This window comes from Mirounga leonina, unplaced genomic scaffold, assembly GCF_011800145.1.
Source record: "Mirounga leonina isolate KUSES-001 unplaced genomic scaffold, KU_Mleo_1.0 Mir_171, whole genome shotgun sequence".
NCBI lineage: Eukaryota > Metazoa > Chordata > Mammalia > Carnivora > Phocidae > Mirounga > Mirounga leonina.
Window position 1 is genome coordinate 19,699,779 of NW_023270436.1, and position 14,078 is coordinate 19,713,856.

General features: G+C 54.5%; 1 protein-coding gene across 7 annotated transcripts in view; it reads right to left on the reverse strand.

Annotated features, from left to right (window-relative positions):
* Nucleotides 1–14,078, reverse strand: part of TPST2 (tyrosylprotein sulfotransferase 2) — a 48,689-nt gene that overhangs the window by 9,812 nt on the left and 24,799 nt on the right. For 2 of the 7 annotated variants that reach the window (XR_004681437.1, XM_035017256.1), the window contains exons 1-2: nt 7,323–7,859; nt 1,864–2,769 (exon numbers count right to left, since the gene is read on the reverse strand). Coding sequence is in view for 5 of the 7 variants with exons in the window: in XM_035017256.1 (XP_034873147.1) it covers nt 1,864–2,769; nt 7,323–7,420 (1,004 nt within the window). In the remaining 2 variants the exon portion in view is untranslated. Of the gene's footprint in view, nt 1–1,863; nt 2,770–7,322; nt 7,860–14,078 lie in introns of those variants that run through there. The other 5 variants (XR_004681438.1, XM_035017257.1, XM_035017260.1 and 2 more) reach the window with 4 other exon arrangements.

A 14,078-nucleotide genomic window follows, 5' to 3' on the forward strand; every position in this document is an offset into this window, starting at 1 on the left:
TTATTTTTCCCATGCCCCTAAAGATGGCCATTTCCATTGCTTTCACCCTGGGCTACGACAATGAACAACCATCCTGTCAGATGTGCTTCTCCACGCTCCCCTATGATGGGCTCACCCAGCCATCTGAATCACAAGGACCCTACCGATCACAGGTGAAAGGCCTTGTACGATGGAGGGCAGGGAACTCCCAGGATCCAGGGTCTATTTCTAGATGCTTCCATCCCAACTAAGAGATAAATTGGGAAGAAGAACGGAAACAAGAAAGATGTGGCAAAAAGAGGCCAGGACCGGGAGGGAAGAGAGAGGGAAGTATGAAGGGTGGGGATGGGTGGGAAGAGCAATGGGTTTGGAGTCTGCAGACCAGGATGGAAATCTCAACTCGGTTCACTGTGTCAAAGACCTCAAATATATGCATGGCCTTTCCACGCTCTGGATCTCCAGGACTGTGTGAGGCAGAAAGGACACAGAGGCAGACATCCCAGGACATGGATGGGAGCAATGCTTGATAGGAGTAAAGAAAGCTGGAAATAACCCATGTGTCCACAAACAGGGGATGTTGAATAGAATGCTGTGCTCCGCGGAGTGGAATATTATGCAGCCGTCCAAAATGATGTCACGGTGGCAGGCGGGGGGTCATGGGCGAGTGGTCCCAGACACAAAGTGAAAAAAGGTTACAAGGAGGCATGTTCGGGTTCAGGAGGGCTCTGGTTTTCTCCACAGCCCCTGACAAAGAACCAGTGCATCCTAGGTCAACATCTGCATGGTAGGATAGTAGGCTGTTTTTCCTTTCACTTCCTATAGTCGTCTGATTTTTTTTGGTCATGATAATTTACAAAACCCCAGCTCCAGCATCTCGGGGGTGCCTGGGCCTGATCAGAATGGAGACAGAGAGACAGCATATTCTGATCCTGCACTGCTCACACGCTCTGGGTCTCAGGAGAAGGACAGCTCCCCAAAGGAAGAATGCAGAGAGCGAAAGACAGGAGGGAAAGAGGAGGGGTTCCAGATGTAGAGAGCTTGAGAACACAGGTTCTGGACTCCCCAACAGACCTCGGTTCAAATCCTGGCACCACACTTTGCCAGCTGTGTGGCCTTAGGTAACTTCTCTCTGAGACTCAGTTTCTTCATCTGTAAAATGGGGATAGGAGCAGTTCTTATGTCCTCAGGCTGCTGTGGGGACTAAAGGAATAATATGCGTTGGGGGTTTAACTGAGTGCTTACCACACCTCAGGCACTCACTCCATGGTAATGAGGGTGAGGATAATGTGTGTGCCAATAAAAGCCATGTCAATGCTAAGACGATAATAATAATAACAGGAATAACAGCACCTAACATGTATTTACCTATTTGATGCTCATAGGTAGCTAGAAGGTTTATAGACTACAGCCTCATGTTACAGATAAGGAAATGGGGGACAGAGAGGTTGAGACACTTGCTCAAAGTCACACAGCTAGGAAGTGGCAGGGCTGGGATGGGAACCCAGACAACCTGGTTCCAGATTGGTGTTCTTAAGTTAACCTTTACCCACAACAGCTTACTACAAAGCACATTCAAAGCCTGCTGATTCTCTCGGAAAAGGGAAGGGCCAATGGCCCCACTTTTGTAGATAACGAAGCTGAGGCTAACCGAGGCACAGTGACTTGGTCAGTGCCACAGAACTACGAGGAGGGAGGCACAATTCAAGGCTCGCTCTTAACCACTGTCTTCCCAGATCTTTTCCATGCCCACAGAGAAGGCTGAGGCTCAGAGAGGCACAGTGACTTGCCCAAGGCCACACAGTTCAGAGAGACAGAGCTACTCTTCCCACCTACTGCCTCTGAGCCAGGCCAGGGGGCTGGGCGGAGGGCGAGGGCTCCACTCACTTGGACAGGGACACGCCACCGGGCTTGCCAATGAGGTCCTCGTGGTGCAGGACGGCGTCGCTCCAGGCGATGCCCAGAAAGTCCAGGATGAGCTTGAGGGAGCGCCGGGGGTGCAGCACCAGCTGCTCGTAGTACACGGGCAGGCACTTGTCCTTGCCCACCTCCATGCACTGGGCGTACATCACCTCGATGGCCTTGTTCCACTTGGTGAGGCAGTCACGGTAGCTGCTGAGGTCGAAGCCCGCGATGGTGACCTTGCGGGTGATCATGGAGTGCACAGACGCCCGGCCGTCCCGCACCATCAGCAGGAACTTGGAGTTGGGGAACAGGCGCGACAGGTACACGGAGGACTTGAGCGTGAAGGGGTCCTTGTTGCACAGCACGCGCGCCGGCTCACCGTGCTTGGCGATCACCTCCAGGATGAACGCCTGCATGGCGGCGTCCAGCACCTCGTCCGTCACGCCCGCCTCGTCCAGCCGCAGCTTCTCGCGGCCGGACTTGGACCAGGCCTGGCGCATGGCCAGCACGCGCGGGATGATGCGCGTCTCCTCGCCGCAGCGCACCTCGGGGTGGGCGTCCAGCATGGCGCGCATGAGCGTGGTGCCGCTGCGGGGCACGCCACCCACGAAGATGAGCGGCATGGCCTTGCCGTAGCGGTACTCCACGTGGTCCGCGCCCACCATCACCAGGTCCTCCTGCTCGGGCCGCATGGCCCGCCGGGCGCTGCGTGGGCCCCCCAGCACCGCGCGGCACTCCAGCACCTGCTGCCCCACCTGGACCGCCAGCACCAGGGCCAGCGCGCAGCCGGCCGCCAGCAGCGCCCTCCGCACCGACAGGCGCATGCTGGGCCTGGGGTGGCGGGCCTGCTTCAGCGACAGGTCACCGGGGGGCCAGCGGGGCTCGCATCTGGGGAGAGAGAGGGACGCCTGTGAGCCGCCGGCCCTAACCAAACACACCCCCATCGCAGGCTTCATCTGACAGGTGGAGAGTCATAATTACTCTCAAATCGACTCTCAAAATGTTTCCACATTTAACAATGCTCTGGAATGTCCGAATTCAGCAGCATATCCGCTTGGCAAGGGCACGGTGTTTGCATGTTCTGTTCGTGGCTGTCTCTCCAGGGCCTACCACAGCGCCTGGCACCTCGCATGTGCTCGGGAAGGATTTGGGGCATGTGCCTTGGTTGAAGGAGCAGGGTGAGGCCAGAAATGCTAGGACATGAGGGCCGTAGAAAGAGGAGGAAAGGGACACCTGGGTGGCTCAGTCGGTTAAGCATCTCCCTTTGGCTCAGGTCATGATCCCAGGGTCTTGGGATCGAGTCCGGAATCGGGATCCCTGCTCGGCGGGAAACCTGCTTCTCCCTCTCCCATTGCCTGCCACTCCCCCTGCTTGTGCTCTCTGTCAAATAAGTAAATAAAATCTTAAAAAAAAGAAAGAAAGAGGAGGAAAGGGATGCCCAGCTGGGGAGCAGCAGAGCTGGTATCCAATAATTCCAGCCCAGGCCGGCCTGCTCTGAAGGACCACACTGCTAGCCAGCAGATGGTGTGGAATATCCCATCCTGTTCTGGGCTTCTTCTGGAATCACTACCCATTCACTCGGTCTTCATTTGGTAAATGGGTATTAAGTATAAAAAGGCTGGGGCGCCTGGGTGGCTCAGTCGTTAAGCGTCTGCCTTTGGCTCAGATCATGATCCCAGGGTCCTGGGATCGAACCCCACATCGGGCTTCCTGCTCTGCGGGAAGCCTGCTTCTCCCTCTCCCACTCCCCTTGCTTGTGTTCCCTCTCTAGCTGTCTCTCTCTCTGTCAAATAAATAAAATAAAATCTTTAAAAAAAAAAAAAGGTGCTGGCATCGCGCTCAGTGCTGGGGACAGGAAAGTGGGTAAGACAGCAGGGCCTTTGAACTCAAGAAGCTCGCATCCTAGTGGGGGAAGCGATAGTACACGAGCAATGGCCACAGGGTTTTAAAAACGGCTTACACAGTGAGAGGGATCAAGTAGAGGAAGGAGGAGGGAGGTCAGGGAGGGCTTCTCGGGGGAGGTGGCATTCAAGCTGAGTCCTGGATGAGAAGGAGCCAGCCATGTGAAGATGTGTGGGAGGAGTGCTCCAGGCAGAGGGAACAGCGAATGCAAAGAGCCCCAGATGGGAGAGGGTGTGGGGGTGTTCAAGAACCTCAGGAGGCAGAAGGGAGGGAGAGGGAAAAACTGGGGGGCACAGAAGCCACACAAGTTCTCAGGGGACAGGGGAGGGAGCTGGACTTACTCTCAGGGCAGCCCCCAGAGAGAGAGCCCACAGGGGTGAGAATGGAGGCAGGGAGGTCAGGGAGGAGGCTCCTGCTGGTGTCCTGGTCCTCGGGAGACTCAGGGATGCTGGGACAGTGAGGGTGACGTGGGGACAGGGGCAGAGGATGACTGAGGATATGAATTATGAGCCTGAGCCTACATTCCTCATGCCTCCCAGGGACGATGATCAGACTTCAGTGGCAATTCTTCAAGTTGGGGCTTGTTTCGGTAAGCAGGGCCCACCCAGCTCAGCCACCCCCTTTCTCTAGTCACCTCAAATGACAGGCCTGCCCTCCTCCCTAGTTTATCCTCAAGGCCCCTCCTTTGCCTTTCCCACGTCTTTGCAGAATCAAAGTGAGGTCTTGAGGTCTGTGGGCATTCAAGGAGGCAGGCAGGCCTGGGTTCAAATCCCAGCTCTTCCCCTTCCTGTGTGGCTGTGTGAGCTTGGGCACCACACTTCACCTCGCTGAGCCTCATCCATAAAATGGGTCCAAGAGGATCAACCTCAAAGGGCTGGCACGACCATTACATGACTCCCTTAAGAACTGAGGAACGCACCTGGCACGTGGGGAGCATTTGAAAGGATATTATCAGTAGTCTCTGCCATGATCATTGGCTATTTCTTTATTCCCACAATCAGCAAGTACTTCCCGCGTGCCGGGAGTTGGGCTAGGGAGCCAAGAGACACAGCCTCTACCCCCCAAGTCTGCCCACTCTATGGAGCCATACCTGGGAGGGGGTGACGGGCTCTACCTGAGTAGGTGAGGGGAGGCTTCCTGCAGGTGCTGGCCCTCGTGCCGAGTCTGCCTAGCAGATGGCTGGTTTTCAAAGAGCCAGGTGGGGAAGAGAGAGGAGGGTGTTCCTGGCAAAGGGAACAGCCAGTGCGAAGGCACAGTCAGGGGAAGAACGCAGCACGGTGGGGGAGCTAAATGCAGCCAAGGTCTGTGGGAAGGGAGTGGGAGCCGGTGTTTCTCGAAGGACATGAGGTTCAGCCAAAACCACCGAAGGACCCGGTCTGCAGCCGCACGGATCCACCCGCGAAGGTCTGGGCTGCCTGGAGCCCCTTGGGCCATAGCAAGTAGGAAATCAACATCCAACGCACAATCTCAGCCCTGGGGTCCAAACTGCTGAGAGGCCCCAGCATTTCCTGACCAAGTGGCTTTGGGAGAGTCACTTCCCCCACGTAAACCACAGCTTCCTGGCTGCAAAGAGGGGTGGGGTGCATTGACCTCAAATGCTGCTGGGAGGGTTCTAGAAGCGACTGACACAGCACAGATTAATCTCAGCCTGGGGTCCCTGGCCTCTTGAGCATCGGGAAATGGCTGGGGCCCTCTCCCCGGAAAACCACGTCTGTCCTATGCTGCCAATCATGGTGGGGGTTCCCTGGTGCCCTGAATTCAGGGTCTGGGATGGGGAAATCTGATTCCAGAGCTACTCAGGGCTAAGGCAGGCTGGACAGGACATAAAGCTACTTGGAAATCTCTCCAAAGACCCATCAACTTATTCAAGTGCTCATTAAAATCCTCCTCTTAGACTCGAGACTAGAATTCTGTTTATTATTTCAGTGCCGGTGCTCCTGGAGGACAGTCAACCACACTTTAGTTTGAATTACCCTTTCCTCCTGACACTTGGCAGGGATGGAGAGAATGGAGCTTTGGGGGAACAGAAGGCAATGGGGGGGTGCAGAGACAGGAAGAAAAGGGGCACTTTGGGAAGGCTGTTTCCAGAAAGGATAGGTACAGTGTACATGCTTGTGTGTGTATGCGTGCGCGTGCGCGTTTGTGTGTGTATGCGTGTGTGTGTGTATGCGTGTGTGTGTGTAACTCTCTAGCTTATGTTTGGGGTTGGAACTGGTTTGGATTCTAAATATCGGGGAGAAAGGCCTGGAAGAATGGATAGGCGGAATAAGGAAAATGTTATTGACACACCAAGTTTGCTTAATACTGACCATTCATTTGGCTACAACACTTAATTTTAATTTTTTTTTTTTTTTTAAGTACGCTCCACACATGGAGCCCAAGGCAGGGCTTGAACTCCCGACCCAGAGATCAAGATCTGAATTGAGATCAAGACTCAGATGCTGAACCAAATGAGCCACCCAGGCGCCCGTGGCTATAACACTTTAAAACAAGGCGCCTGCTTTTTGTGTTTTCACATTTATGAAGCACTTGCATGGCGAAAACTTTGAAAACATGTGTCATGTAGTGGGACCGTCTCTACCAACCCTGGGGTAGGGAAGCCTTGCCCTCAACAGCTCAGAGAGAAGAAGCCACTGGCTCAGGGTCGCACGGCCAGAGTGGCAGGCCTGGATCTGGCCAGGCTGAGGCCGAGCTGTTCGCTGTTCTCAGATAGGATGTGGCCACAGGCCTGTCTCTGTCATCAGAAGAAAACAGCTCAAAGCAGACGGGTCAGCCCTGAGCAGAAGACAGCAAAGAGCTGGGGGACACCTTGAGAAGAAAAGGGAGGGTGACCTGGCAGAGAGAGATAGCCGGGGACCCACAAAGCCAAAGGCAGCTTCCTGGCCATCCACAGCCAGGGACCCCAACTCCGGAGGAGCCAGAGCGCCCAGCCCGGGAACTCGGACGGGCCTTCTGCCTCCACTACCCCAGTGGACCCTGTCAAGGGAGGTGTCCCAGTGTCCTGGCAATGAGGATGGTGGGTGAGAGCCTCAGACGTGGCATCTTACAGCCCCGGGTTCAAATCCTGCCTCTGCCACTTGCCAGCTGGTGATTTGGACAAGGTACTTCACCCCTCCAAAAAGTGGGGGGATCATAATAATAACCCTCTCTCAGGGAGCTATTATGAGGTTCAGGGAAATTTTGGGTGAGGTGCTGAGCCAGCAGACCAAAACCCTAGCGCTGGGCAGACGGGACGCAGAGGGTTTGGATTCTGGCCGTGCCCTGAATCTGCTCCCAAGTCCCCTGCCTGCTGTGGGACTCGGCCTTCTCCTACCACCAGGATCATCTCTCTATGAGACGAAGAGCCGCAGAGGCCTGCCCCCTGCATCCCTGCATGCTGCTGCGACCCAGCTCTGTCTAGCATGGCATTTCTACCGGAGAGGACACCACCAGCCAGAGGAGTGTGGCTGCCCAGTAACAGAGCCGGGAGAGTAGAGCGGCTCTTTCTAGGGCAGTCTCTGGAGGAGCCCGGACTCTGGGGGCCTTTTGGAGGCACTTACCTCCCCTGGGCACTCTCATTGCTGGGTTCCAGCCCTTGTGGCCCCTCGCCAAGATGGTCTGCCAGCTGACCCCTGCAGAGGCAAAGGAGAGGATGCATTAGCGGTGGGTGCTATGGAGGGGCCGGGCCCCCTCAGAGGGGCAGAGGAGGGTGTCAGGCTCCCCAGTGGGCATCCGGCGATGATTTTGGAGGGAAGTATTCTGGGGGACGAGTTGGAGTGCAAGGGGAGACCATCTGAACCCAAGATGCCACGGCTGGGGTCTGAACTGGCCTGGTCCTACAGGGAATGAACTTGGCTCACTGCTCAGAATGTGAGCTAAGGCACTGCTGCCTTAGGAAGCCCCTGGGTCTCTGCCAGCCGGGGTTCTCCCTTTCTTTCGGCCAAGGACCTTGGACTTCAGGAAAAGTAAATATAAGGATAAGCAACAATCACCACCACTATACCACTAATCACCATCCAGGGCTGCTGGGTATGGCTGAACAGGTACACTGTCCAACTCCAAAAGGGTAGGCACCACATACCTAGCCTAGGATAAATACGGGGCCCTCGGAGTGGTACACTGTCCTATAGCTGCCAGCAAATACGACCAAATGCCTAAGTGCCTTGTTCATTTAGTCCCCCTTGGAGGAGAGTATGAGGATCCCAATTTTATTTATTTATTTTTTTTTATTTTATTTTATTTTTATTTTATTTTTTTTTAAGATTTTATTTATTTATTTGCGAGAGAGACAATGAGAGACAGAGAGCCTGAGAGGGAGGAGGGTGAGAGGGAGAAGCAGACTCCCCGCCGAGCAGGGAGCCCGATGCGGGACTCGATCCCGGGACTCCAGGATCATGACCTGAGCCGAAGGCAGTCGCTTAACCGACTGAGCCACCCAGGCGCCCCGAGGATCCCAATTTTAAAGAAGAGAAAAAGACCCCAAGACGAAAAGCAACTGACCCAGGGGACTTCCAGAACCAGGATCCCCATCCAGATCTGTGAGACTCAGGCACCCAGCTCTTTTTTCATTTTTTCCAAGATTTTAATTATTTATTTGAGAGAGAGAGAGAGAGAGCATGAGCAGGGAGAGGGGCAAAGGGAGAGGGAGAAGAAGCAGGCTCCCCGATGAGCAGGGAGCCTGACGCAGGACTCGATCCCAACACCCCGGGATCATGACCTGAGCCGAAGGCAGACACTTAACCGACTGAGCCACCCAGGAGCCCCCAGACGCCCGGCTCTTAACCATCGCGCTAAAGGAACGGGTCCATGAGTACGACGGGGTCTGGCAGGAAGCTGGGGTGGATGTGGAACCAAGGGGCTCCTGGTGTACATCCCTTCAGGGTGGGGATTTCTAGTCTGGTTCTCGCCTCCCTCCATGTTACAGATGGGATGACTGAGGCCCACGAGGGAAATCATGTCACAGACTCACATGCGGAGTCTGGAGCTCTTGGTCCCTTCCCAGGACATGGAGGTGGTTCAGAACACAGCTCTACGGTTGGACGACTCCCTGACTACATTAAATCATTGTTCCTCTGAGCCTCAGTTTTCCTGTTCCGTAAAATGGGTTGTCATTTGTTGAAAGCTCACGATGACCCTTTTATAGCGAGCACTCAGAAATCTCCGTGATTATTTTGTGCCGCGTTGGAGATCCTCCAGGTGTAAGGCCTTTACTGCATTTCTCTGTCCTCGTTCCCCCTTAGCTCACTCCTCGCCTCTCTATTTTGTGTCTACCCTCACAAAAGCAGGCTGCCGAGTTCTCAGTACACACAGATGGAGAAGGGGGGGGGTCCAAGTGTAACCACAGCAACCAGCACTCCCCCCACCCCGCCCCTGCGCCTCAGAGTACACAGGCCTTGATGCTCCTGGGACCTTGGTGGCCCACAGCGGAGGCCTGCCTCTTGGAACAAATAAAAACAATTAGGGACAGGGCACTTGAAGCGCTTCCTGCGGCCAGAGAGGACATGGCTGGGGCCCAGCTGCCCTCGGGCGGCCCTTGAAATGCCACAGCGCTGAGACAGGCCTGCCAGCCACAGGCCGGGAGGTGGGGGCTGCCACAGCCTCGAGTCCTTCAGAGCTGCTTGTCAACTGGGGGGCACAGACCACTTGTCAGGCATTTACATTTAAATTAAGTAAAATGAAAAAAACATTTTAAATTCAACTCCTTGTGTGCACCCACCATATTTCAAGTGCCTGGTAGCCGATGGGGAGCAGGGCGGGTACCCTGCTGGACAGGGCAGGTCTGGGATGGGGTCAGCAAACAGCGGCCCTCGGGCCAAATCCAACCTTCAGCCCTCGAGCTAAGAATGGCTTTTAGCTCACTCATGATCCCAAGGTCCTGGGATGGAGCCCCGCATCATCCGCATCATCCGGGCCTCCCTGTTCAGCAAGGGGTCTGCTCCCTCTCCCTCTGCCCCTCCCCTCCCTGCTTGTGTTCTCTCTCTCTCTCAAATAAATAAATAAAATCTTTAAAAAAAAAAAAAAAAGAATGGATTTTACCTTTTTTTAAGGGAAAGAAGAGGAAAGAGGGGAAGAGGAGGGGGGCCAGGGAAAAGGAGAGAAGCAGCAACAAAAACCTTACCCATTCTGCAAAACCTGGAATACTTACTATTTGGACATTTATAGGATGAATTTGTAGACCCCCGCTCTAGAACATTCCCATCACTGGCAGGAAGTTCTACTGGAGGGCGCTGATTTGGAAGACAAATGAGATGCATGGGCGTGGGGGTCACTGAGCCCCCCTTCTCTTGTAGGAGGAAAGGCGGCACTGATTAAGCACCACTATGTACTTGGCACCAGACCACATTTCATCCTCACACAGCCCCTTGTGTCAGGGTGGGGTGGGGAGGGTCCCCCTCCCCAGTTCTCCAGTTTATGGAGGACACAGGCCCTTGTGGGGGCAGGATGCGCATAATTATGCCCAAGAGCAAAACCGCCACCTCAGCTGAACCAAACAGCAAACACAAACCACAAAAAGATAAAAAGATGAGAAGGAAATACGACTGGAAAGGCCACCAGGAGTGGTGCTTGCTGATAACATGTTTCTCCTCAAGACATACTTTCAGAGTGTTGTCATCTTGCCTTTCTCTAGAATAAAATAACAGAACAACTAGTATTTATTTTTTTTGAATTCTATGCCACGCATAGTCGGGGGGGGGGGCGCAGGCTGCTTGGGCTGGCTCGGATTGTGGCTCCACCAGCCACTGGCTGTGTGACCTCAGGCAAGTCACCGAGCCTCTCTGAACCTCAGTTCCTGCATCTGTAAAATGGGGGCGACAGCAATAACTCATAGGGCATTTGCAGTGTGGTCAGTGCCAACGAGGAACTCGCCTCCTAGGGGTGCTGGGAGGTATAAATAAGTTAGAAAATGTTGGACCAGCGCCTGGCAAACAGCGAGTGCTGTTTACCCATTGCCCTTTCCCTTTCTCATTTCATGCTGGGCAGAACCTCTTAAGGTGAGGTCTTTTATCTCCATTTGATGGGTGAGGAGCTTGAAAGACAGAGAGCTGAAGTGGTTTGCAGAAGCCACATATCTAGCAGGAAGAAGCGTCAGTTTCCAAAGCTGGCTATGTCCCCAAGATGCTGTCCTGGGCGTCACGTCACGTGACTCATAGAATGGGGGCAGCAGGGGAGGCCAGGAGGGACTCTGCTCTCTCTCTCTCTGCACCAGCCCATGGGTTTCCCTGAATGACCACTGGAAGGGAGGGACAGGGGGAGGGCTGTCCAGTGTTCGAGATCCCTTTAGACCCACGTTCATTCATTCCACGAACGTTTACACCTACTGTGTGCCCGGCACTGATGGGGGCTCTGGGACACATGGAGGGCAGCAAAGGGCCCGGCCCTCATGGAGCTGACATCCTGGCGGGGAGCAAGGAAAGCTGCGTGTGGGATAATGACGCCTGTGACAAATGCTTGGAAGGAAATGCCCACAGTGGGGTGGGGGAGACGTGTCATAAGGTGTCGCAGAAGGAGGTGACATTTACAGAGACCACACCAGTCTGGGTTCAGGCTCGGGTGAACTTTCTAACTCAGAGACCACACCAGCCTGGGTTCAGGCTCGTGTGAACTTTCTAACTCAGCATGATTTCTCCAGGCTGAGAGGTTCCCGGGGCTAGGGAGGGGGGATGGAGCACAGGATGCCAGAGAAGCAGGCAGGCGACTGCACTTACAGGGTGGCCTTGGAGGGTGGCCCGGTGCCCCTGTGCGCAGACTCAGCCACCAGCCCTGCAAACTCCCTGTGGGCGCCAGCTCCCAAACATTCCATTGCCATGGCTACCAGCCGCCCTGCTGACCTCACCACCCGGACCCCAGAGCTGCGGAGACAGGAGACGAGTGTTCTCTGGGGCCAGGCCCCTGGGGATCACAGACCTCAGCCTGCCCCACTCTAGAGGGAAACCAGCAACCAGCCAGATTCCAACAGGGCAAGAGGAAGAGGTCAAAAAATAATTCTTGAGCATAAAATCTCATTCTCGGTGCTTAAAAAGGGAAGACGAGAAGGTGGGCTGGCTCCCTACATTAAAAGTATTAGTTCTTACTTATTGAGCATTTATTGATTGATTGATTGATTGATTGATTGATTGATTTTATTTATTTATTTGAGAGAGAGAATGAGAGAGAGAGAGCATGAGAGGGGGGAGGGTCAGAGGGAGAAGCAGACTCCTCGCCGAGCAGGGAGCCCAATGCGGGACTCAATCCCGGGACTCCGGGATCATGACCTGAGCCGAAGGCAGTTGCTTAACCGACTGAGCCACCCAGGTGCCCAAGCATTTATTTATTTTTTAAAGATTTTATTTATTTATCTGAGAGAGAGAGAACATGTGTGCACAAGCAGGGGTAGGGGCAGGCAGAGGGAGAGGGAGAAGCAGGCTCCTGGCTGGGCAGGGAGTCCCATGCGGGGCTCAATCCCAGGACCTTGGGTTCATGACCTGAGCCGAAGGCAGACACTTAATGGACTGAGCCACACAGGTGCCCTTACTGAGCACTTATTATATATATTGTATGCTAGGTACTAAGCTAAGGGTTCTACACAGATCACTGAATTTTTTCCTCACTACCCCGCCACCCCCATGACCTCCTTTGACCCTCCCTTATTACCACCTATTTACTGGGGCTCAGAGAGGTGGGGTCACCTGCCCAAGGCCACACAGCTGATAAGCAGGAGAACCAGGAGGAAGACCCAAATCGTCACATTTTTTTACCAAAAATGACCAAAGCAGGGCCCCCACGTGTTGTCCAGGCTCCCCCTAGGAGGCCCAGTTCAGCCCCCTGGTAGACACAAGTTGGGGATAGGGAGTGATGAGGCCCAGGGCTCACATCCCCGCTCCCCCACTCAGAGGCTGGGTGTCCCGTGTCACTCTGGTGTGGCTCTCCAAGCCTCAGCGTTCCCACCTGACAAAGGGGAATAACACCCAGACCAAAGAGAGTCTTGACAAACTACATATCTTCCACCGAGCCTGACATGGAGCAATGCAAAAACGTTAGCATTTAATATTGTGAGCACTGTCCTCACAGCAGGTGGACGAAGAACGGAAGGAACTCGCGTGGCCTGGGGAGGCGGGATCAGCAAATCTCCTCTGTAAAGGGCCAGAGAGCCAACGGTCTCGGCCACGTGGGTCACACGGTCTGTGAGGCAGCTTTTCCATTCATGAAAGTCGCTCTACACGACACACCAAGGAAGGCGTGTGGCCGTGTTCCAATTTACAAAATCGGGCAGCGAGCTAGGTCTGTCCCGCGGGCCACAGATGACCAACCCCCTGGTCCGTAGGCTGCAAACACAGCTGGGGCAGCACCCGTCCCCAGAGGGGCTTGGGCAAGCCCAGGCAATGCAGATGCAATTCGCCCCAGTGGGAGCTGGTGTATATTTTGGTTTTGGGCTCCATCCCAGAAGGACCAGTGGGAGGCCTCAGGTCGCCAGCCTTCATTGGGTGAGAGAAAAATGTACAACTTGGGAAAACAAATAGTTCATTTAAAAATAAAAAAAAGAAGCACAAGCACGCACACAGAATCATCTGGCATCTGGTTCTGTCGCCAAGTGAAGACTTAGGCAAAGAAATTCCTGTGTGCCTGGTGCTCTTCTGGGCATTTTGCCTCTAACCACCACCCTAGGGGTAAGACACTATGATTAGCCTCGTTTTACGGAGGCAGAAGGTGAGGCTCAGAGAGGCGAGGTGTCTAGTTCAAGGTCACACAGATGATAACTGACCCTGAACTGGTACCCGGATCTGTCTGATGCCAGACCCAGGCTCTTAATCGCGTCCCCGAAACCCTACCCCACCCAGGGCATAGACGGAGAAGCTGTTTGTCACGTGGCCGCTCAGGGTAGCGGCCAGCTTGGACACCTGGCCCCTGGCTCCCAGCCCTGCCCCCCTACCCCCACCCCCCGCCCCCAGCGCGGCCCCTGTTCCAGGCTTCCTGCTTGGGAACACATGGGGCCCTGCCCGGTAAACAATGCAAACAGGACACACACACGCACACACGCACCCACACGCATACAGGCCCACAGGAGACCCTGTCTCCATTCCTGGGCCAAGAAGCTCCTAGGGGTGGGGCAAGGAGCACTGGAGTAGGAGTTCTAGTTCTGCCGATTATCAGCAACGCAGCCCTTGTTGGAGTAGGAGGGTAGGGGGACATATTCCCTAACTTCTCCGTGCCTCAGTTTCCTCATCTGTGAAACGGGGATACTACCGGAGCTGTGAGGATTAAACAAATGACCTGACAGCACTCGGAACAGGCTCTATGACTGTACCACTGTGGTTTCTCCCCTCTTCTTTGGTTCTCAA